Source organism: Sceloporus occidentalis, unplaced genomic scaffold, assembly GCF_023333645.1.
Source record: "Sceloporus occidentalis isolate IW3139 unplaced genomic scaffold, rSceOcc1.0.p SCAF_9, whole genome shotgun sequence".
NCBI classification, from domain to species: Eukaryota; Metazoa; Chordata; class Lepidosauria; order Squamata; family Phrynosomatidae; genus Sceloporus; species Sceloporus occidentalis.
In genome coordinates, this window is record NW_028316989.1 from 12,010,394 (window position 1) to 12,034,271 (window position 23,878).

Here is a 23,878-nt window from a genome sequence, read left to right on the forward strand (position 1 = left end):
ATCCTGTGGAAGCCTAGGATTTATAACTTCGTAAAGTCTTTAGCCATCTCTGCCAAAAAGTGCTGGTGCCACAACAAAGTGCAAATCCCAGGAGTCTGTAGGATGGAGCCACAGCAGATAAAGTGGTGTCAAACTGCATTATTTCTATAGCGTAGGTCCAGCCTTACTTGGGAACCCTTTGTAGGAAGTCGTCCGAGTGGAAAAGTGGGGGGAAAGCACATTTGTGAACCAAAACAGGGCATGTTCTTAATGCTTAGTCTGCAAGCAGATAAATAGAGTGGCTCCTGGGCATGTGCAGAGTGTCTTTCCTTTGCACCAGGTTTGGGTTATGAGCCATGCTCATTGACCACTGATTCACATGCGTTGTATTAAATTTCAGTTGAGTACACAGGCAAGTCACACCCTCTCAGCCTCAGAGGATGGCAATGGGAAACACCCTCTGAAGGAAGCTGCCCAGAAAACCCCAACTCGGAAATGACTTGAAGGCACACAGCGACAACAACAATGTGGTTGTCTATCCCTGTGATGACAACCCTTTCCTGTTTCCAAGGCAAGACAATCTAATCGCAGTATGAAAACAAGAACTTGCAAAAACATAGAAAAGCTTATTTTTTGCTTACGCAGTAAATTCTTTGCCCCTCAATCCGCAAGTTCCTCTCTCGATCCGGTCTTAGCCCTTGTGCAAAATCCATTTCCACGGACTCTCCTTTCATAGTTCATTTTAATCAGGGATTCAGGGGTCGACTTGGACCCTTCAGATGTTGTGCCCTACAGCAACTCCCAGCATCCCCAACAAACATGTTCAATGGCAAGAGACTGTGCCATGTACAGGCTGAAATATCTGGAGAGTCAGCATTTCTGCCCACTCCCAATTTATGTATAACTCAATTCCACTCTAAAGGTGCATTTACACCGCAGATATAATGCAGCTCAACACCACTTTTAAGTGCTGTTCTCCATCCTATGGAAATCCTGGTGTCTGCAGTTTTACAATCCTTCTCTGTCAAAGAGTCCGGGTGCCTCACCAAACTACAAATCATGGGATTCTGTAGGATCAAGCCCTGGCAATTAAAGTGGTGTCAAACTGCATTATTTTTATAGTGTAGATGCATCCTCGGTTTCCCTGTCTTTTCCTCTTGTTTTCATTTGTTTATAACTGAAAGTGAGGTTTGTTAATAATCAATCCAGTCTATATGTGGCTGTTGGTACATCTCTCCCCCCCCCCTTAATTCTTTTCCCAGTTTGAAATTCAATAGGTCTGAACCTTTGGAAGGGCAGGCGGTTGCATTGAAAGTTCATGCCAATGAAATGGTATTGTTTGTTTTACTAGAAATTTGTCCCTGGATGTGCAAAATCACTACAAAATATGTTCCAGCACCGCAGTGCTCACAGTCTCTCCCACAACAGCCCCATAAATACAAATATAAAAGGTGGAAGATGAAGCTTCCTATTGATGAAATCTAACTTCTATCTCCTGAACCAAGTCAGCATGATTAAAAATTCCTATACCGTTTCCTATTTTTATGGAAACCCAAAAAATGTATCTGGGGTAGCCATATTGTCCATGTGGCAAAGTGCAACACCCCCCCCCCCCCAAATCCACCGAACTGGTGCAACGAACTACTTAAATCTGATATTTGGTAAAGCATCCCATATCTTGAAGTGATGCTGCTGCAGTCCTCCACTTTTGTATGGTTACAGTTTTCACATTCAATTTCCATCAGTCTTAACATATAGAATTAAAAACCACATTAATCTCATTCCAAACCACGGAGTCTGGAGGGTGAACGTCCTTTGTGTTGTAGGCGACTGTCATGTCCCACGCATCAAGGAAAGCCACTTCGAGATCCTGAAAAACATCTTTTGCTGCAAGGTATTGAGCATAGCCATGGAAATCACTAAATCGCTCCTGGTTTATGTCCATCTCTCGTATGTTCTCTACTTTTACAATGACCCTGGTGCCCGGACTCCTTAAGAGGAGACGCCAGATGGCTTGACGGATGTTGATCGCCCTTCGGATGAAGAACTCTATTGGGAAGGGACGAAAGTGCTGGCCCAAGGAAATGACCAGAACCGTATTTTTGTCACCAGCTATGTTGTCTATATCCCGAGCGATGTAGGAATGGTCCTTGACTATGTACTCAAGGGAGCCGATGTAAGGGTGCCCATGTTTTTTCCACTGGATCTGAATGTTTTGGGAAGTGCTGACAGCAATTAATTTCTGCGGCTTCTCACCCACATGGACATCAAGATAGGTAAGGTCTAATGGGGAAGAGAAGAAAATTCTATGACAGTCTCTGGACAATATCTGGGCCATGTCTTGTGGGGAAGACCCTAGAGTTGCTCTGTGCTCTTGGGCCTAATGGGGGCAGTTTATTTCAATGCAAAAAAGACCTTTATCTGCTACAGGACTATATATCAGTGGCATCACTGGAGGGGTGTGTGGACCACACTGGGTGACACCCCAGAAGAGGGGTGACCCCTGGCCAAGTGTATCCCCCTCCCTGCCATGCACCGATTTACTTCTGAGTAAACCAGTGTGTAACAAGTTGGGAGAATGCCCAACCTTCCCTGCCTGCCATGTACCATTTTACTGCTGAGTAAACCAATGTGCCACAGGGAGGGAGGGAGGGTCCTCTGGACACTCTCCCAACCTGCTGAATGTCAATTTACTCAGGAGTAAAACAGCATATGGCAGCAAGATCAGGGGCATGCCCTTTTGGTTCTGCCCCCCACAAGCCCCACTCCTCACACTGGGTGACACCTGGTGCAGGAACACCATAGTTTCTGCATCATTGATTCCAATAATTTCATCTCAAATGAAGAATTTAGTGGAGCATTCTGTTGTTACAGGCTGCACTACCATTCCAATTGTTTCACATGGAGCAGAAGACAAATTCCCTTCCCAATTGGAAACATGACCCTGCTCTCAGTTGCGCAGTGGCCATGGTGGAAAGATAAATTTGGTACACTCATCCACACATGGAGCTTCTGAAAGCTCCTTTACCTTCAGTTTCTGCTGTATCCTTTCAAGATGAAAAGCTGGATGGAGAACATTTAAGATATTTTTTTCTCCACCTTGGAGGAAGCCTTGAATAATTTTCAAATCTCAGAGAATCCCTGCAGAAATATTATAGATCTTAAAAGACCTGAGATATAAATAATTATTTCTACAGCATATATGTGTGTGTGTGTATATATATATATGGGTTTTTCCCCCAATCATGCTGTCTTGCAGAACCCCTAGTAACCTCTCACAGAACATTAGGGTTTCTGGGAACCCTGTTTGAGAAACCCTGATTTAGTGCATGCAATGCATCCTGGGTGCCATGTCAGTGCTACAGAACACAATGCTATATATTAATATAACCAAATCGAGAACGTACTGGGCACTCTTCTTTTGAGGTTCTCCATCCACTGGCGCACAGTCGAGTCCCCCATAAAATAGACCAGCTTGCCTTTCAAGCACGTCTGAATCTGCTCCAAGGTGTTGAACATGGAGAGGTTGCAGAAGAGAGGGTGCCACTGGTTCTGCCACACAAAGCCACTGGGAAATGGGGGGTTTGTCTCAAGCCAGCATTTCTCACTTGCCTTTGTCTGGTTGTCTGGAAAAAGGAAACAAGGGACGATCAGCTGAGAAGGTTGTAAAGGACCATATTGAAAAAAGAGTCTGAGACAACCAGCAAGAATCCCAAAGCCCCAGGAAGCATGGAAGAATGAAATGAGCCAACAAAAGAAATATGGTCTAGCCCTACCCTCTGTCCTTTGCAAACCACTGATTGTGATGTTGTAGTTGTTGGCTCAGCATAGTTTTGGACCTTGATCTCATGGAATCCTAGTCCAACAGTAAAACCACACCATCACACCATGGTTATTAAGAAAGAAATAGAAAAATCCCGGAGGAGAGAGTAAGAATAATGCTATAACAACCAATGCACTCTTTGCTTATATTTGTTTCATATCCTGAAGTCAGGCATAGGCGGTTCAGAGTGGCTCATACATGAAGCAAAAACACCAATAAAGGCAAAATAAATAAATCTCAGCCTATTAAGACAGCTAGAACAGGATATACTGAAATATTTTGGCCCAAAGACTGGAGAATTTACAAGGGCTGGCTGAATCACAAGGTCTTCATTGGGTTCTCTCTTCTTAAATACACAAGGTGTTGTTGTTGGTGGTGGGGTGAGAACCTGTCTTTATAGTTCAGTATGGACTTGACAATCCTGAAGTGTAAAGATACACAACTGAGCACTACAGTTATGATCATTCAAGTCATCATATTCCCCATTGTCATGTATCGATTTGAGAACTGGAGAATGACAAAAGCCAGCAGAAAGAACATCAGTTCATTTGAGATTTGGTGCTGGAGAAGAGTACCTTGGGTGGCCAAGAAGACAAACAAATGGGTCCTTGAACACATCAAGCCAGAACTCTCCCTGAAAGCCAAGATGACAAAACTGAGGCCGCCGTACTGTGGCCACATTACAAGAAGGCATGAATCATTGGAAAAGACAATAATGCTAGGAAAGCAGAAGAAAGAGGGGAAGACTGCATGCTAGATGGATGGACTCAATTCAGGAGGTCATTGGTCTGAGCCTGCCGGACCTCAGCAGGGCAGTGGAGGATAGAAAGGAATGGGGATGTCTCATTCATAGGGTCACCATGAGTTGAGGACAGTCCTTGAGGACTCAAGGACAGTTAACAACAACAAATGAGCCAGACGCCATCCAAGTTGTGGCCAAAACTCACCTTCACATTGTACAACATGGATTTCCCCAGTCATCTGAGGGATCTGAACTCCAATGTTGGACCTTCAAGAGAAAGCAAAATGGCCATTTGGGTGAAAGAGCCGATCAGGATGTGTCAGTCATCAAGAACGCTGCTGGTTTACTCAAACTCTCAATATACTTTAGAAATAAGAAGCTTGACCACAGAAGACCTTGGCCAATGTCCAGTAAGATCATGTTTTGGGTTTGGAACAGAAGGATACCATGTTTGGGGTTTAGAAAGGAAAAAGATAAACCACCTCTTCATTTTTTCTTGTGTACTATTGTGAGTGGATTCCAATTCTTGCTGTGATTTCCTCTTGGAAGGTTACTTTCATCAGCAATACATATAAAAGCAGAGATGAGACATTTGCAAAGTACAAGTATGACCCTGAATGGCTGGAAAAACCTACCATATTTCAGGCTAACAGGAAGGGACACAGATCAATACAATATGGAAATAAAACATTTTCACATTAGATAGCACAAAAGTCGATACCTCTTGAAAAGACTTTGTTCCAGCGTTGTCAGATACGAGACGGGTTTGTTGTAGGACTTGAGGCGAATGAAAGCATCACACGGCACGTGTTTTGGCTTGAGGCAGTAGAAGGCTTCTTGGTCCCGCTCATCCAGATACTCACACAGTTCTCCATTTCTGGTCAGGTTAAACCCACATTCAGTGGTGACTTCAGATGTTCCGTTCAAAAATTTTCCCTTGAAAGCAATTTTGTCGTAGCCTTTCTTCCTTGAAGCCCACAAGGCGGAAACTCCTTCGCTGGAGTGGATGAGCAAGATGGAGGCTCTGACGTTCCCCTCCCAAAATAAGGTGAAATTGACCAAATACGTCCCATTCCTGAAGTCTTTGATACTCCCAGACGCTCCAGCCTTGAGATCCGAAGAGTAGATCCTTGCTCTTAAGAAGTCTCCTCCATACTCCTTCCTCTTTCCTAAGTGGTCATACGTATCCAGTCGGACCATCAAGTGTTCTCCTACACAGTAAGAGTCTTTGAGGTTCAAAATGGTGGCTTTGCTGTTCTTGGCACTTGTGGTATTATTTATATCCCCGAAAGTGACATTGGGCATCATGCGGTCCAGCTTTGCAAGGATTTCTTCTGTTTCTTCATTCTTTTTTGCCCTCTCCATTTCAATTTGGATTGGGAGTCCGTCTTTCGGAGGCCGATTTCTGCTCCTGCCATCTTTGACGTAAAGATTTATAAAAGGTTTATAAAGTTAAATTCATGTTACTGCAATCATTAAAGTTCAATGAATTAAAATTAAATAAATAATTAATTGCATTCAATCAATTAGAAACTAATGAATTGAATTAAATCTTAAGTGAATTCAAATTTAATTAGCTTTTTCTTTTAGTTAGTTAATGAAATTTGTTCTTAGTCTTAACATCATGACAGCAGTGAGGAGCAATGGTTTTGGTGAGTCACACACTCTCAGCCCCCCAAAATCCAGTGATAGGGTCACTGTAAGTTGGAAATGACTTGAAGGCACACAACAACAAATGAAGAACCTCCTAAAAATATGGAACATTTTGATAAGTCCCTACATTATAATGTACATTTTTCAGTACCTTTACAAGCAGTGGCCTAAATCCTGTTCCTACTTTTAACTACAGTGAAGCCATTATGTGCAGAATGGTTTGAGTGTTGGACTATGACTCTGGAAACCAGGGTCCAATTCTCCACTTGTCCATAAAACCCATTGGGAGACCTTGGGCAAGTCATAGTGTCTCAGCCTCAGAGGACAGCAATAGCAAACCCCCTCTGAGCAAACCTTGCCAGGAAAACCCTATGATATGGTTGCCATAAGTTGGAAAAGACAACAACAAACAAAAAAGCCATTGACGCAATGAGATTTACCAGTGTTGACTCACCATTCCACAATTGAAACCATGGGTCTATTCTTGTTACAATTAACCAAGAGCATGCCATCAAATGTTGGTCCTGCAATTTGTTATTTACAGTAAATGTGAAACACTAGGTGACATGTTTATAAAACTTTGGAAGGCCTTACCAAGTTCTGAGATTTGCTGATCTGTCGCTGTTGGCCTTATGGTACCCCTCGCCTCGGACGTGCACTAAAAGTATAACGACAAGGAGAGACCATAATTCATGGGGAGAACATATTGTTGCATGTTGTTCCCCTGTCCCTGTTTCCAGTCCTAGCTTCCCGATTTTGTGTAAAGTCACAGGTAACAGGAACTAGGGGTGCATCCACACTGCAGAAATAAACCAGTTCAGCACCACTTTAACTGCCATGGCTCAATATTACATATTTCTAGGATGTATAATTTTATGAGGTGTTTAGAGAGCTCAAATGCCCCACCAAACTACAGAATTTAATGAGAAATGGAAGTTAAAGTTAAAGCAGTGTCAAACTGCTTTATTTCTGCAGTGTGGATGTAGCCCTAGGAAAGAACAATGATTGAGATCCTAATAGAGTTATCCCCCAGCTAGCTTGGCCACCAGTCATTGTAGGGAGAGGATGTTGGGAGATGTAGTCCCAAAAAGTAACTTCTCTAAATTCTGTCTCCTGGACACCCCTAAACAACACTGGGCTATTAAAAAGATCATGAAACAACCTCTCATCCTGGGGCAGACATGCCAGCCCTGAGCCAAAACCCAAAGCGTTGTTGGGGAATACTAGGATCAAGGAAAATGTCTGGTTCAAGGGTGGGCAAAGTGCGTCCCAAATGGGGCCGTCAAGCCCTTTCTTCAAGTCCAGGGTAAGCAAATGAATAAAAATTGGTAGAAAAAATAAGATTTGTCCCAAACAAGGCTCCAAAAATGTGGCACTTTGGCTAGATTTGGCCCTTCTCCCAATACTCACCCAAGCTGGTAACAAATCGTCTGAAAGCAAGACTAATATGACCATTGTGCCACTTGGAGGTTGCCAGGAATGTGCCAATGTGGCCAAAGTAGGGTGAAAAGTGGCCTCCTGACTTCTAGTATAGTTTCCCACCAGTAGATATTAAAACAACTCAAGATCACACTTTTTGAAGTACAATTTTCATAATAAATTATGCTGGCTGGGGGATTCTGGAGGTTATAATCCCAACATTTTACTTTCCCAAGATGTGCAAATGATTTGTCTGTAGTTCACTGAGGTGCAGATTCCTACCTTACATCGGTTTCTCTGGAAACTGTAGCTGATGAACACAATCACACCAAGCACAAGGGCTGCGAAAAGGCACTTGTATGTGAACATGGTGCACATTAAAGCACTGAAGTCACCTCTCTGAAAGAGATAGAGCCCCAAAGCATTCAGAAGTCTCTCTCCAGCACCTTTGACTGCAAACCTGTCACAACCCAAAAACACAAGACAAATGAAATAGCAATATTTTGCATTAGGATCATAGTCCATAGAACCATTTCTTTTTAAAAAACAACAACGTAAATGTGCTGTTTTCCTAAAAAGCATTAAAATTGTGATTAGGAAAAAAAGGAATAGCTTTATAAATTTTGGGAAGCAGAATCCAATCGTCTCAAGATTTTTCAGAAACCAAGGCACCAACAGACTATGTTAGACCTCTCCTATCTTTCTGTTGTTGTTGTGTTCCTTCAAGTCCTTTCCGAATTATGGTGATCCTAAACTGACTATTGCGGCGTTTGCTCAGCAAGATTGGTTCAGAGGAGGTTTGCCATTGCCTTCCCCTGAGGCTGAAAGAGTGTGACTTGCCCATGATGGTTTCATGGCCGAGTCAGGAATCGAACCCTGATCTCCAGAGTCATAGTCCAATGTTCAAACCCCCATGCAGTCTCTCTCTTCCTATGTTTTTAGGGGAATCCAAAAGGCATCCGTTCCCACCCTATGTGATTCTACTTCCTTCTTGAGAAACATTGAATGTTCTTTATTAGTTTACATATAAAATGATTTTATGGCCACTTTTCTAGCCAAGAAGGTTCCGCAAAGTGCCTTGTAAAAGTATGATCAGAAAATGTTCAAAAATAGGTTACCTTGTTCCCAAAAAAACCAAACCCCCAAGGAATCTGTCATCTCCAGCAGGATACCAGGTTCAGAAAATCAGGCTTCAGTTGCCGAAATGCAGAACCCTTATTTAAGAAACTACAGATCCAGCCCAGTGATTTTCATTGTCGGCAAACATTACGATTGCATAATTAAACTACACACAGTTGCAAAATTCAGGTGAACTTTCTTCTCATCTGCAATAATGAATAAGCACACTTCTCCTCGCTTTCTCATGCCGTACCCTTTTGGGTTGTTACAATCAAATTATTTTACAATACTGGCTATGGACAGGCTTCTGGCTTTATCTCAGGACCTTTGTCTGAGATAGGACAACTTCATAATAATGCCATTTCTACTTCATAACCCATTGCAGCTAATTCCCAGTGTTGGAGGGCAGGCAAGTTGTTTATCCAATTCCTGGCCCAATCTCAGGGCAACTTCAAGGCAACTTTAGCATAAGCATTCCTGAACTGCAGTCCACTTCCTCACCTCCTTCTCAGGCTTGGATTATAATCCAGAAATCCCAATCCTTAGATGGCTGGAGAGACAGGTTTGAGTGTTGGATTAGGAATATGGGAAACCAAGGTGTGTATGACCATGGAAACTCACAATGGGCAGCCTTGAGGAAGTCACCCTCCATTGGCTTTATACAATTGTGCCAGAAAATACCCATGATAGGTTCATTTTAGAGTCACCATGGATCAAAAGTGATTAGAAAGCACACATCAAGACCAAGAGCTGATTAAATCTGTAGGCCTTAAAAGTGTCACATGTCCCTTTGCGGAGGAAAAAAAATCTGCTAGAAATTATAGTTTAAGTTGTGCTCTCAGTTTCTTTGTGTGAAACTCCTGCAACAGGTGTTGCCACATACTAAAGGAATCATCATCATCATCGTCGTCGTCGTCGTCATGATCATGATGATCATGATCATGGTCATAATCTATCATTTAACTGCCAGTTGTCCTGATTTGGCTGGAACAGGACTGATCAATCCTCTATTATTATTATTATTATTATTATTATTATTATTACATTATGACATCTGCTTTCTGTCCCTATCTGCCTAAACTTTCCACTCTCCTGAATGGGCAGGAACAGGACCAATCAGTCCTTATTATCTATTTTAATATTGTAATAATTTAATTCCTTTTTAATGTACCACTTTTATATGTTATTAATTGCACTGTTCTTTTAATGTTGTGAGTCCCAGTTCTGGGGAAAGTGGGGGATACAAATAAATATGACAATGGTGGTGGTGATGATGATGATGATTGTCATTATTCAATAATAATAATAATAATAATAATAATAATAATAATAATAATAGAGGATTGAATGGTCCTGTTCCTCCCAAATCAGGACAGTTGGAGTTTATATGACAGCATAAGCATTTCTGCACAAAGTGATTATGCACAAATGTGCATTATACACATTTTAGGTGGGTAGGGACAGAAAGCAGATGTGTTTGGTCAAAGCGAAAATCAAGAGAGCCTCTTGTGACATCTTAACTATGACCACAATTAATCTGCTTTAAAGTTGCACTCATTTATTTTGTCTTAAAGAGGAACATATTTATTTTGAGGGCTTTTCTAGATGATGGGTTCAATCGCCCTCTGTGCAGAAACCAAGCAGGGACTTTCCAGTACAGGGCAGAGTGTGTTGTTGTCGTTGTTGCCACTGCTGTTATTGTTGCCATTATTATTATCTCAGTTTCACAGCCTTCTGGGTGTTACTGACTCAAGTCCTGGGCCATCGATGATTTGGATTCTATCCGAGAATCTAGGAATCATTGAGGTATTGCCGCGCAATGTGACATGTTTCGACAGGCATTCCCTTTCGCAGTTTAATTTTGTGGTGACACTCTATGGTGATTTCATTCTGATCTTTGGTCATTTGGTTCTGATTGCGCCAACAATAGCTATCCCAAGTGGAACTGATGATGATGATGATGATGATTTGCATGTGCTATTTGATGGGACCTTGAGAGCCAATGTGGTGCAGTGGTTTGAATGTTGGACTACAACTCTGGAGATCAATGTTCGAGTCCCCACTCAAGCATAAAAACCCATGGGTTGACCTTGGGTGAGTTACACTCTCTCAGCCTCAGAGGATAGCTATGGCAAACCCCCTCTGAAGAAGGATGTAGAGATATCTTGTAGCACCTCTGAGACTAAGGTCATCATCAACATCAACAACAACAGCTTATGCCTCTAACATGGCCAAAGGGATCCTATAAAGCAGAGGTCCCCAGACTTAGGTCTTCCAGGTGTTTCAGCTCCCAGAAGCCCTAGCTAGCTTGGTCAACAGTCAGGAATTCTGAGAGCTGAAGTCCAAAACATCTGGAGGATGAAAGTTTTGGGAATTGCTGCTCTATGACCTTCTGGGAGGGAAAGAATTACCAGCTCCCTTTGGAAGAGAGAAACTACTCCCATTCTTGAATTTTGCCTCCACTTTCTGTGGTCATAAATTGCCTCCAAGAGAGCTAAAGGTAAAGGTAAAGATAGTCCCTTGATATGAATGTCTATTCATAACCGATGGTAGGGGACAGTGCTCATCTCCGTTTCTAAGCTGAAGAGCTGGTGTTGTCTGAAGACTGCTCTGCATGACTCCACCAAATGCTGTTACCTTCCCACTGAACAGTGGTACTTATTTATCTACTTGCATTTGTATGCTTTCGAACTGCTAGACTGGCAGAAGCTGGGACTAGTGATGGGAGCTCACCCCATCATGCAGCACCTGGGCCTCGGACTGCCAACCCTTCTATCTTCCGATCATCAGAATTGGCATCTTAACCACTAAGCCACTGCATCATTCCAACAGAGCTACAGTTCTGCAAAATCATTGCTGGTGTCCACCTCAGTCTTCTAAAAGGAGTGTGAATCATCCACCACCCCCCACCCATCCATCCACCCCATGGCCTTTTCTGCAGTCTCTGCACCTCCTGGCCCCTCCATCGGACACATCAAGCTGTGGATAAAACCCTCCTCAGATCTGCCATTTGCTTACCTTTTTGATCCTCTAGGACTTTTGCTGTCATCCATAATGGTCATCTTTTACCCTCCTGCATTCCACAGCCTTTATCATAGACCCAGAGGTTATATAATTCGGCCTCTTGGCCCTTTGAAGGTATTGTGTGTGTTGCTCTAGCTGGCAAGCCAAGTGTTTCCTGATGATAACGGTCAACTAAGTAGAGGGGAAAAGCAGCCACCAGAAATGCGGACAGGAAAAGAAAGAAATATGGTTTCACATTCATAGGGTTTGCATAGATGCGGGGAGTAGCCGGTGGTGGGAGGAGAGAAGCCTCTACTTGCGTCAGTCTGGAAAGACCCAGTCAAGCATCCTTCCTTCTTTGCTACACTCCAGAAAAAGAGAGGAAAGCTCTCAACTTTAACTCAAAAGAGAGACAACTGAGCCTTTGGGACTTAAAACCAGCCCCAGCTTATGCGCTCACCATTCTAATGTTAAGAAGACAGGAGGAACCATAGAATAGAGTCATGGAGTCATAGAACCACAGAATTGGAAGAGACCCCAAGGGCCATCCAGTCCAACTCCCTTCTGCCATGCAAGAAGTCACAATCCAAGCACCCTTGACAGATGGCCATCCAGCCTCTGTTTAAAGATTGTCAAAGAAGAAGACTCCACTACCCTCCAAGGGAGTGTCTTCCACTGTCAAACAGCTCTTACAGTCAGGAAGTTAGTATGTAGAGAGATCTTGTAGCACTTTTGAGACTAACATAAAGAAACAAGTCTACTTCCTCAGATGCATATGTCAGGAAGTTCTTCTTCATGTTTAGGTGGAATCTCTTTCCTTGTACTTTACATCCATTGCTCCAGGCCCTAGTCTCTGGGGCAGCAGAAAACAAATTTACTCCATCCTCAATATGAAATTCCTTCAAATACTTGAACATGACTCTTATGTTACCCCTTAACCTACTCTTCTCCAGGCCAAACCCAGCTCCCTAAGCCTCTCCTCATAGGGCTTGGTTTCCAGACCCTTCACCATTTTGGTCACCCTTCTCTGGACACACTCCAGCTTCTCAACATCCTTCTCAAATTGTGGTGCCCAGAACGAGACACAGGATTCCAGGTTCTTGACCAAAGCAAAATGGAGGGGTACTGTGACTTTCTCAATCTGGGAGAGGAGAAGGTGCCATGACCTGCCCTGGGCCTGAGTTAGAGGCACAGTCAGAGAACCCTGAAGAAATGGAGGAGGCTGAGATAGGGGCAGATCTGGGGCTGCCTGGATCCGCAGGCCTCAGCATGAAGCTGCAGAGGGAGAAGCAGACTCTATAGAGTCTTGGTTACAGGTGCTAGGACCTGTGGAGTGAAGGCAGGTCAAGGAGTCTCCTATTAGGAGAGCTAATAGGTTCACATGAGAGAAGCAGAAGCCTTTTAAAAGACCTCCAGCTACAGTGGTTCTTTGCAGCTGACAACCAGTGTTGCAGCCTTGTTGGTCCTTGCTCTTGGATTCATGACTGGTTATCTGACCCCTGGACTTGCCTTGCGACTACGCTCTTGTCTCTGCCCTTTGCTGTGACCTATTGCCTGGTATTCTGTGGCCTTTGGACTGGACTCTGGACTATTCTTTGGTATACTGCCCTGCTATGCTGCCCTTAGTAGAGGTAAGCAGGAACAGAAGGTCATGTTCTCTTTTCCTGGGATCTACATTGGACATACGGACTTGCAGCAATCTGGTGCCAGGAAGGGTAGTCCTGGTTTGACTCTCCCCAGCAGGTAGCCCCACTGTCTTACAGGAATGAGATGTTCCTGTCTGGCACTACCATCTACATCTTCATTAAAGCACACAATTAAGATGGCAGGAGTGGCAGGCAATATTTGATTTAATACACACACATATCTGCACACACTTGCTCTGAGAGGAACTGAATTATGCAACCGTTTTTTGGCCGCAAGAGGCAGTTCCAGTATGATGTCAATGGGATGCATGGCCAGCCATGGATAACTCTTCTGGCTCCTGTAGATAAGCATGGTGTGTTTGTGTTTGTGGAGAATATATGTGTATAAAGGGGAATGGGCATTGCTGTTATCAGCTATAGCTTATTTGTTCTTACTTTACAGTTTTGAAGACAGTGAATGTGGCTTAGGTGGAAAGCGCATGGGCAAATGTTTCATTTGTGGTCTGGAACAGCATTGTCAGTACAGTACTATGTCTTCATTTCTACAGTCGGTTTTTCATATCCACAGATTCTGCATCCATGGATCCCATCATCCATGGCTTGAAAATGTATCTATATTTTAATGATCCAAAAGGCAAACCTTGATTTTGCCATTATAAGGGACACCATTTCACTTTGTTGTTGTGTGCCTTCAAGTTGTTTCCAAGTTATGGTGAACTGGCAAAATTTGTTTTGTCCTTCCCTTCCCTTCCCTTGAGGTTGAGAGCATGTGACTTGCCCAAAAAGATGACAAGAACTGACATCACATCACTTCCGATCAACATTTGGAGAGGAACATGGGTTACGCATTGGACTATGATTCTGGAGACCAGAGTTTGAATCTCAGTTCAGCCATGTAAATTTGGCCTTGGGCAAGTCATGCTCTCTCAGCTTCAGAGGATGGCAATGGCACTTTCCCCTCTGAAGAAACTTGCCAAGAAACCCCCATGATCAGTTCACTTTAGGGTTACCATAAGTCAGAAATGACTTGAAGGCGCGTGTATGCGCACGCACACACACACACAATATGGTATGGAGTTCTGGTATGATGGTGAGGGAAGTTTTTGCATGTTCTCTGGCATTTTGGGGGCTTTCTACCCAATTTGGTGGCAAAAAGCGTACTCCAAATTGTGTGTGTGTTTAAAAAGGTGAGTTTCAGTGCTCTGGAAGGCAGTTTCAGAGGTCAGAAAGGTGGGTTTCGGAGGCCACATGTGTGGCCCACTTTGCCCACCTCTGGATTAAAAGATTAACACAACATAACAAGAGGGTCATGGCATAACTAAACCAAGTTAAAATTGCATTTCTGCAGATGGAGATATGTTCAGATTAAAGGCACAGCAAAATACATTTTGTTTTTAAATGCCAGCCATATAAACCACAATTGAGTGGGGAGGCCAACCATGCTTCCTTCCCTGAAATAGACTCACAACAGCAACAACAAAGTCTTCTCCTCTCCCTGTCATGTCAGAACCTCAACCAAAAATGAACTCAAACACATGCTCAGGGTGAGAGAGGAAACAAATTCATTTCTGGCTGAACTGACAAATCTTTGTGTTTGTGTGCTCTTTTTACTGCAGTCTCGAATCTAAATTTGGTGGGCATCCCAAATTGTAGTTACACATTTGTAACTTAGAGTTACACATTTGCAACTGCTCCGTATTCAGTTACACTGCATACCAAATCCATCAGGAACCAAGTTCAGAAACTCAGGCTTCAGTGAAAAATTCAGCAAAGCTTTATTCAGTAACTATAGATCCAGTTCAAGAGACATTCATTATCAGAATTAAACAGCAAGCATTCACATTACCTAAAATTAAACTAGACACAATTACAAACTCATGGCGGGCTCAATTCTCGTTTGTTATAATAAATAATATTTGCCCGTCTTGTTCCCACACTACCCTTTCTTTTTTGCAAGAATATTATTATTATTTAATTACTTTATATAGCACCATCCATTCATATGGTGCTTTACAGTTATAGGCTATAACATTTATAACCATTCCAATAATATAAAATACCAAAATACAATGCTAACCTGCAATAAAAAACCAGCAACATACAGACAGACACATGCAGAATACAACCAAATAAGTCTATTTTTATTGTGTCTATGTGTGTGTTGCTGTTGGTTTGATTGTACTTATTATATTGTATTTTGTTATATTTTAGCACTGTATTTTAGTAAAACTTGTACACACTCTGCACTGGGAATAAAATGCTGGGTTTTTTTATTATTAAAAAGGCTTCACTATATATACTTGTCTATAGGTCGACCTTGTGTACAAGTCAAGGGCAGATTTGGGGGCCAAAAGTATGAATTTTGATATTACCTATGGATAAGTCGAGGATAAAACTTAGGAGCCTCTGCCATTTTCCTACACAGGCATTCAAAAATTTTGACAATCTACTCAGAGAAGGGGATGGTTCCTTTTAAACTAAAAACTGAGTTACAGTACTTAACATTGACCCATGACTTGAGTCAATTCAGGTTGTCTTCTTTTAGACATATACATGATTACATAGATAGTAGATTTCTTTGTGCCTCTGGCCCCCTCTTCTGGTGCTCACTCTGCAATGTGAGCTTGCCATAGAAGCAGGAGAAATGGCCCTGGATGCTCTTGTAAGGTAAAAGAAAGAAGGGGAAAAAAGAAGCACCTGCATTTATTGTTTCTGAAAATCTATCTTGGGAGCGGAAAGGAGATAGGCAAAAGAAATGGGCCTAAACTTGGTTAGAAAAGCCCCTGGAAGTGGGGTTTCTTATGCGGGTGTAAAATGGCAGACATTATTATTAGGGTTGGAGCCCCATGGATGCTCCTTCCAGAACAAAGGGAATACAAAGACTTGTTGAAGGGAGAGGTAAATGATGCTTTTGCAGGTAAGAAGGAAGCAATACGCCAAAGAAAGATACAGAAGGCAAAGTATTATCTAGACTCTCCTCACTCATTAATCACTTTACAAGAACTGAAACCTCTTTGCTCCAAAATCCCTTAACATTGGCTGAGATTAGGGCCAATCCTGCTGAAGTTCCTCACTAGCTGCTACAGCCATGATCTGCTCCGATTTGTGGATGGAGACCAGAGCCATCATTTGGGCCAGAGACTTTTCCATGTCTGACTCCTCTGCATTGGATCCCTCAGATTACTTTATATAGTCTTAGCCAAGAGGGTCCCCTTGGTTGGCCTTGTGGGGCCAAGGCTGTTCCAACTAACAGAGGTATGTTAGAAACATCATGATCTGACTCCAAACTACATGATCAGGTGGGTGGACACTGTTTGTATTGTAGGCCACCGTCATGTCCCAAGCGTCTATCATACCAACCTTGAGACCTTGGAAAATGTCTTTTGCAGCCAGGTACTGAGTGTATCCATGGAAGTTCCCAAACCGCTCAATATCGCCGTGCATCTCTCTGATGTTTTCTGCTTTGATGATAATTTTAGTTTCTGGGCTCCACAGGAGAAGGTTCTCAATGGCGCTACGGACGTTCACAAGCCTCCGGACAAAGAGGTCCATGGGGAATGGCCGAAAGTGTTGGCCCAGGGAAACAATGATGGCCGTGTCACGGTCCCCTGGGATTTGGTTGATCTCTCGTGCAACGTAGCCCAAGTCCTTGACAGAGTAAAACGAGTGTGTCACAATCGGGAGACCATGCTTTTTCCACTGGATGAAAATATTCCTCTCCACATCCAGAGCCAAGCGTGTCTTGAACACAGGGATGCCGGGATGGTCAAAGTACTTCAGGGCTAACAAGACAGAAAGGAACAGAGAAAAAGGGTGTTGTTTATGTAAAGAAAGGGGCTTATTTAGCAGCACATGCCTATTGGCCAACATCCAACGGTAACCAATGATTGTAAAACTGAGGTTTTCTTTTCTCTCCTGCTTCCACTCCAGTCCTCTGGGATCCCAGCATTTTTGCTCCATACCATTTCCCATGTTTTTATAGTGCTTTGAGGGTGCCAATGGAAGAAGGAGGAGGAGATTTTGGGCCATTAGTACCAGTCGCAAGTATACCATTGGATTTAACTGTCATGGATCAATGCTATGGAATTCTGGGATTTGTAGTTTTGTGAGCTGTTTAGCTTTCTCTGACGAGTGCTCTGGTGCCACTGTAGTGTGATATTGCTAGGTGTCAGCCTTCATATGTTAGTATTTAGTGACACCTAATGGCTTCCATGATATTGTATCGTTCTATTGTAACCCACCTCGATCCGTAGGGAGAGGCGGGATATAAATTATTATTATTATTATTATTATTATTATTATTATTATTTGTTTATTTGTTTATTTATTTGTATACCGCCCTATGGCAAACCAATCCGGGTGGTTATTATTATTATTATTATTATTGGGATAATGAAGCCAAGCTGGGGTTAAGTTTGAACTTAATTGAGATATGGTTTTGAAGTTTGGACTCAAGCCCAGAGTAGAGTTGCTGCCCAACTGGCATGGAATCCATCAGCCACCACTGACAATATCTTTAAGCAGTTTTATGTGTTGTCAGGGGGAAGGTCTCAGGTTGAGGAAGGACACCCCAAATCTTGTCCTGTCCCCTGTCACCTGAGTGGGATTTGGGATCGTAATTGGGATCTTGACCCCAGCATGAGCGTGAAATCAAAACCCAGCAAAAATGTTATCCGCTTGTGGAAAACCCAACCCTCCTAAGGACCTACTTGTCAACTTTTGCGAAAGGTAATCAATCCACTGAAAAGAGGTAGAATCCCCCATGAGATATACTGTTTTGCTCCTCAGGCAGGCTTGGATATTGTCCAGAGGTTTAAAATCAGTGACTGAACAAAATGCCGGGTTCCAGACACTGTCCAAAACGTAGCCACTGGGCACAGGTGATTCCATCCCGATCTGACATTTGTCTCTAGGCCTCGTCTTCCCTGGGCAGAACAAAAGGAGAGGAGAAAGCAAATAAACCCATAGCAAGGGAGATATTTCCAAACTCCTGAATGTACAGAATATAGATATCCTAAGCTGGGGCAGGCAACTGCAGGCCGAGAGCACCAAACAATGCACCCCTTATAAAATGCAAAAGGTGAAACATGTGCACGATTGAAAACACTATATGCTTATCTGTGATTCATTCAATGGGAAATATGGCTACAGTTGACAAAATGTGTAAATGAATGGACCCACATGGCAGATTTCCATATTTGCCACCTGATACAGAACAAGAACTGGTAGAAAAGGAAGGTGAGACATGAGACAAAACCATGGAAGTAGAACAAACTTTTTTTTTTTTGTATCTATACAGTAACTCTTTTAAAATTTCAACTTTAAATACTTAGTCTTTTCAGGAACATTATTTGCATGCACCACCAAAATTTGTGAAGGAGACCAGTCCATCTCACCTTTGCAGGGTACGACAGCAATGTCCCCAAACGTCTGAGGGATCTCAACTCCAATGTTGGACCTTCAAGAAAGAAGGCATTTGGAGAAAGTACATCAGTCATCAAGAGTACTGCTGGTAAGACCATATCAAATTCTGAAATATAAGTTGCAAATATAACACCAGGCTAACTAGATGTTCTTAAGCCAAAGCTTTTATTGGATCCAGTATGAAAGGTCATCCCATAGTCTTTTGGATCTAGCTCAGCATCAGGTTATTAGAAGGATTTAAGAGATTACCATTACTATCACAGCAAATGAATATGGCATTCAAATGACTCAGTGGATCAAGGGAACAACAGTACAGATCAGCACTCTCTTCAACTGAAACATCATAAACAGAATTAGACCAGAAAGGGAGTAGTACCTCTTTAAAAGACTCTGTTCCAATGCTGTCAGATATGAGATAGGTTTGTTGTAGGACCTCAGCTCAATGAAAGCTCCACATGGCACATGCCTTGGTTTGAGGCAGTAGAAGGCTTCTTGGTCCCGCTCATCCAGATACTCACACAATTCTCCATTTCTGGTCAGGTTAAACCCACATTCAGTGGTGACTTCAGATGTTCCATTCAAAAATTTACCCGTGAAAGCAATTTTGCCGTAGCCTTTCTTCCTTGCCGCCCACAAGGCGGAAACTCCTTCGCTGGGGTGGATGAGCAAGATGGAGGCTCTGATGTTCCCCTCCCAAAATAAGGTGAAATTGACCAGGTATGTCCCATTCCTGAAGTCCTTGATACTCCCAGACGCTCCAGCCTTGAGATCCAGAGAGTAGATCCTTGCCCTTAAGAAGTCTCCTCCATAGACCTTTGGGTGTCCTGAATGGTCATACAAATCCAGTCGAACCATTAAGTGTTCTCCTACACAGTAAGAGTCTTTCTGGTTCAAGATGGTGGCTTTGCTATTCTTGGCACTTGTGGTGGTTGTTATATCCCTGAAAGTGACATTGGGCATCAGGTAGTCCAGCTTTGCAAGGATTTCTTCTATTTCTTCATTCTTTTTTGCCCTCTCTGTTTCAGTCTGGCTTGAGATGCAGTCCTTCGGCAGCCCTTTGCTACTCCTGCCACCTTTGAATGAACAAAGTTGAAACATACAGTTGTACAGTTGGCTCTCCATATCCGCAGCTTCTACATCTATGGTTTCAACCAACCACAGTAAAAATATTCATCATAACAAATTCCAAAAAGCAAACCTTGATTTTGCCATTTTATATGAGGGTTACCATTTTACTACCCCATTACATATAATGGGACTTCATCTGGACTTTCTGTTGATGAATTGTTTTATCATGACATTTGTACCAGATGTGCTGTTTTGTCTCTCCCCAAACAAGCCAGAAGCACAACCCAGAAGCATGACTTTGGGTTGTTTGAGAGAAGGAGACACTGGTGGACATCCTTTTGGTGACAGTCCTAGATGTAATATTGAATCACACCGCATTATTTTTATAGTAATTGTGGGAGGAGGTATTATGTACCTCCTTTGCACAATGGCTTCTTATACCAAGAACTCAGTTTTCTTCTGGGGAGGACAGGAGACAACGAAGGAGCATCCAGCTATATTTCAACAGCCAGATACATGGTGACAACAACATCATCCAGGATTTTTGGAGGACCCCTAGGAGTTCTTGTTGGACTACCAAAAGGATTTAGGCCAGTGTGATTTGACATATTAAGATATAATCCTTGAGATGGTTAAGGAAGTTAAAAGGAAAAAGCCCTCACCAGTATCTTCAGCAACTGGATTTGCTTCACTTGTCTCCCAAGGACCTCTGAAGATAGTAAACTGGAGCATGAAATGAGAAAAACCAAAAGGAAGGACAATGTTTACCCAAGTTTACATGAAAATGCTGCTTTCTTAAATAACCAGACTCAAGTTGCATGAGAGGTAAACAGCAATGAAAGAGAGATACTTATAAAAATGGTGAAATGTTACTCTGTGTGTAGACCACCCCCAATTCTAAACCCCCAAACCAAGCATCACTCTGAGTCAGTGTACTGGATGGCGAAGGTGGTATTTGGAAGAAGTTGAAAGGCAACATCCTAATGAAAGAATACCAGTTTTTCTCCCATGGCTAAGAGTGTTTTGCAATTTTCCATCTTCCGTTTCCTTCTTAATTCCCTTTCCCAGCCCCTTTCCACTGAGCTTGAACCATAAATCATTGAACATGATCCTTAGTTCAATACATTTTAAAATGGCCCACTAACTGAGGTTCTCTTGGCAGAGTGAGGTGTGTTAGGAAATGCAATGTACAGTGGACCCTTGTTATACGCTGGGGTTTGGTTCCAAGATCCTCCGTGTATAACAAAATCCATGTATGCTCAAGTCCGATTAAATATATTGACACAGCAAAATGGTGTCCCTTATAAAAATGGAAAATCAAGGTACATTTATACTTTTTTGGGATATTTTCAAACCGTGTATGCTTGAATCCGTGTATAAAAAATCCGTGTATAAGAAGGGCCGACGGTACCTTAAAATGGAGCCATGAAACAATAGAACAATTTCAAGGAAACAGAAGGTCAAACTAAGGTAAAGTCATCGGGACAAAATGAAACCTTTCAACTTCTCAGATGGATTTTTAAGCAAAATGCAAAGGTGTAAGACAACTAAAACAATTCTTGAAATGTCCAGGAGAATGAAGACATCTCTACACCTGATACTGAGAAGATGGGAAGTGCTAAATGGGGGCGTTTGAAAGAGGACATGCCACCATGAAAAAGAGCTTGTAGATACCAGCTATCTCTTCTTTGACTAAGGCATCCTGAGAAGAATCTCGGATGATGAATGGGTACGAACGCATGGGAGGAGATGCTCTTCAGTCACTACATCACCCATAATCCCTAATGAAATAACAAAAGAGAGAGAGAGACAGAGAGAGACAGAGAGACAGAGAGAGAGTGCGCGCTATGAAAAGTTGTTCTAGGTCTCATGCTGGCTGATGCTCAAGGGCACTGCAGCCTAAAACATTAGGAAGACTCTACATTGCCTACCTCCGCTTTAAGCTAATTTTGGTGGTGAAATGGAGGGGCATTTCTTCCATGATTTAAAGATATTGCCACAATTTGTCACCAATTTTTGTGGCTTCTGAAGGGTTCTGGAGCCCACTGAAACATCTTTGAGGGCCACATTGAAGGGTCACCGGTTGATAATACTATTCCAGATTAACCAGAGGGGTAACTCATGAATGAAGAGGATACCACTCTCTCTCATCCTCTCTCTCTTTTGCTGGTTGGTAGGTTTACCTGGACCTCTTTTCTGTGGAGAGCATAGCTGAGGATGATGATCACTCCAAGTGTGAGAATCAAGGAAATTTTGGACTTCATGGTGGAGGGAGACCTCCAAGGTAATCCCATCCCTTCTGTGGAAGATGGAGAAGATTCCCATCAGGCTGCCTCTGATTTTCATTTCAAGATTAGTTTAATCTACTTTTCACCCATTATTATTAGGCAGCCTCAGTCAAAATGAGAGCTGCCCAGTATTATATGTGAACTTGAGAGGCTGCAACCATACCCTCCTTGGCTTTTTGGGTAACAGGGAAACATCCAGAACGGCATTGAACCATGGAGGAAATAAAAGTGGTGTCAAACTGCATTATTTCTGCAGTATGGCAGCAGCCTAAGAACCTCTCATTCCCAAATGAAAAACATAATCCAAGCCAGATCACTGCCCTACAAGGCATTCCCAAGGGTTTTGGGACTGGATCTTGTCCTGATCCAATAAAGCATGTACTCACCAAGTTCATTCTCAGCTACCTTGTCCCAGAAATGGCTCCTCTTTCTTTCTTTCTTTCTTTCTTTCTTTCCCTCCCCTTTTAAGGTCAGCGAGTGACAGGCGAGTGCAACAGGTGGAAAAAATTGAATTGAATCTGACTGCACTTTCTGCAGATCACTCCCTTCTTTTGCAATGGATGAATTTGCCCAGAGGTGTAGGCCAGGCCGTGGGAAAGGAGAGAGCACCAATGGAGAAAGAAACAGGTCCTGACCTGATACTTGTTGGCATGGCCCAGGTATTGCTGAGTCAGCCAGAAAAATCATCATCAGCAGAACATGGTATCCTTCTGGAACGCCTGAGGGAGTTAGGTATTGGAGGCACTGCGCTCCAGTGGTTCCATTCCTACCTCTCGGGTAGATTCCAGATGGTGCAGCTGGGGGGCGTTTGCTCCAATAAGAGGGAACTTACATCTGGTGTCCCTCAAGGAGCTATTCTGTCCCCCATGCTATTCAACATTTACATGAAACCGCTGGGAGAGATTATCCGGAGACACAGTACGCTGATGACACCCAAATATGTTTCTCTATGTCTCCGACTGACGCAGTGACTAGGAATGGCATCTCTCCTCTAAATGCCTGCTTGGAGTCGGTAATGGGATGGATGAGGAAAAACAAACTCAGATTGAATCCAGAGAAAATGGAAGTACTAGTGATAGGCACTCCCGGTCTGGGTGGTGAAATTTGCCCACCTGTCCTGAATGGGGTCACGCTCCCCCTGAAGGACTCAGTTCGCAGTTTGGGGAGGCTTTTGGACTCGTTGCTCCAGTTGACTTCTCAAGTGGATGCGACAGTCAGAAGCACCTGTTACCAGCTTCGGCTGATACGCCAGCTGCGACCCTACCTTGGCCGGGGGGACCTTGAAACAGTGGTACATGCTCTGGTAACCTCTCGGTTGGATTTCTGTAATGCGCTCTACATGGGGCAACCCTTGTAGCAAACCCAGAAGCTTCAGCTAGTGCAGAATATGGCAGCAAGGTTGGTCACTGGATGTTCCAGGGCTGACCATATAACACTGGTTTTGCAAGATCTCCATTGGCTGCCTGTTCGCTTCCAGGCGCAATACAAGGTGTTGGTTATAACCTATAAAGCCCTAAATGGCTTGGGCCCAGGTTACTTGGAGGACCGCCTCTCCCCATATAATCCGCCCCGCACACTCAGGTCAGCCGGGAAGAATTTGCTGAGGATCCTGATGGCAAGATATGTGTCAACCTCACAAAGGGCCTTTTCCATCTCAGCCCCTAGGATGTGGAACACCCTTCCCGATGAGCTCTGCTCTGCTCTGCTCCACCAC

General features: G+C 43.1%; 2 protein-coding genes across 3 annotated transcripts; both read right to left on the minus strand.

Moving 5' to 3' along the window:
- Nucleotides 1–1,726: 1,726 nt before the first annotated feature.
- LOC149306909 (NXPE family member 4-like) lies at nt 1,727–11,925 on the minus strand. 2 transcript variants are annotated; one of them, XM_089539106.1, is made up of 7 exons: nt 11,754–11,925; nt 7,899–8,076; nt 6,792–6,855; nt 5,266–5,962; nt 4,750–4,811; nt 3,387–3,605; nt 1,727–2,262 (listed from the first exon to the last, which is right to left on the minus strand). In XM_089539106.1, the coding sequence occupies exons 1-7, from the start codon at nt 11,795–11,797 to the stop codon at nt 1,727–1,729; spliced, it is 1,800 nt and encodes a 599-aa protein (XP_089395232.1). In that variant the 5' UTR covers nt 11,798–11,925. The 2 variants fall into 2 exon arrangements, with proteins under 2 accessions (XP_089395232.1, XP_089395233.1); XM_089539107.1 differs by lacking the exon at nt 1,727–2,262 and adding an exon at nt 3,043–3,120.
- Nucleotides 11,926–15,222: 3,297 nt separating this feature from the next.
- On the minus strand, nt 15,223–22,161 carry LOC149306910 (NXPE family member 2-like). Its single transcript, XM_089537705.1, has 5 exons — nt 22,060–22,161; nt 20,539–20,599; nt 19,185–19,881; nt 18,781–18,842; nt 15,223–17,166 (listed from the first exon to the last, which is right to left on the minus strand). The coding sequence occupies exons 1-5, from the start codon at nt 22,138–22,140 to the stop codon at nt 16,631–16,633; spliced, it is 1,437 nt and encodes a 478-aa protein (XP_089393831.1). The 5' UTR covers nt 22,141–22,161; the 3' UTR covers nt 15,223–16,630.
- Between the last annotated feature and the right edge of the window lie 1,717 nt (nt 22,162–23,878).

Bases quoted from the DNA above. Each gene is read 5' to 3' on its own strand.
- LOC149306909 (XM_089539106.1), bottom strand. From the start codon at position 11,797: ATGACCATTATGGATGACAGCAAAAGTCCTAGAGGATCAAAAAG. The intron at 8,077-11,753 runs GTAAGCAAATGG...GGGTTGTGACAG, and splicing joins AGTCCTAGAGGATCAAAAAG to GTTTGCAGTCAAAGGTGCTG. The intron at 5,963-6,791 runs GTAAGGCCTTCC...TTTACGTCAAAG, and splicing joins TCAGCAAATCTCAGAACTTG to ATGGCAGGAGCAGAAATCGG.
- LOC149306910 (XM_089537705.1), bottom strand. From the start codon at position 22,140: ATGAAGTCCAAAATTTCCTTGATTCTCACACTTGGAGTGATCATCATC. The intron at 19,882-20,538 runs GTGAGGGCTTTT...GTTCATTCAAAG, and splicing joins TCCAGTTGCTGAAGATACTG to GTGGCAGGAGTAGCAAAGGG. The intron at 17,167-18,780 runs GTGAGATGGACT...CTGTCTTGTTAG, and splicing joins TGCTGTCGTACCCTGCAAAG to CCCTGAAGTACTTTGACCAT.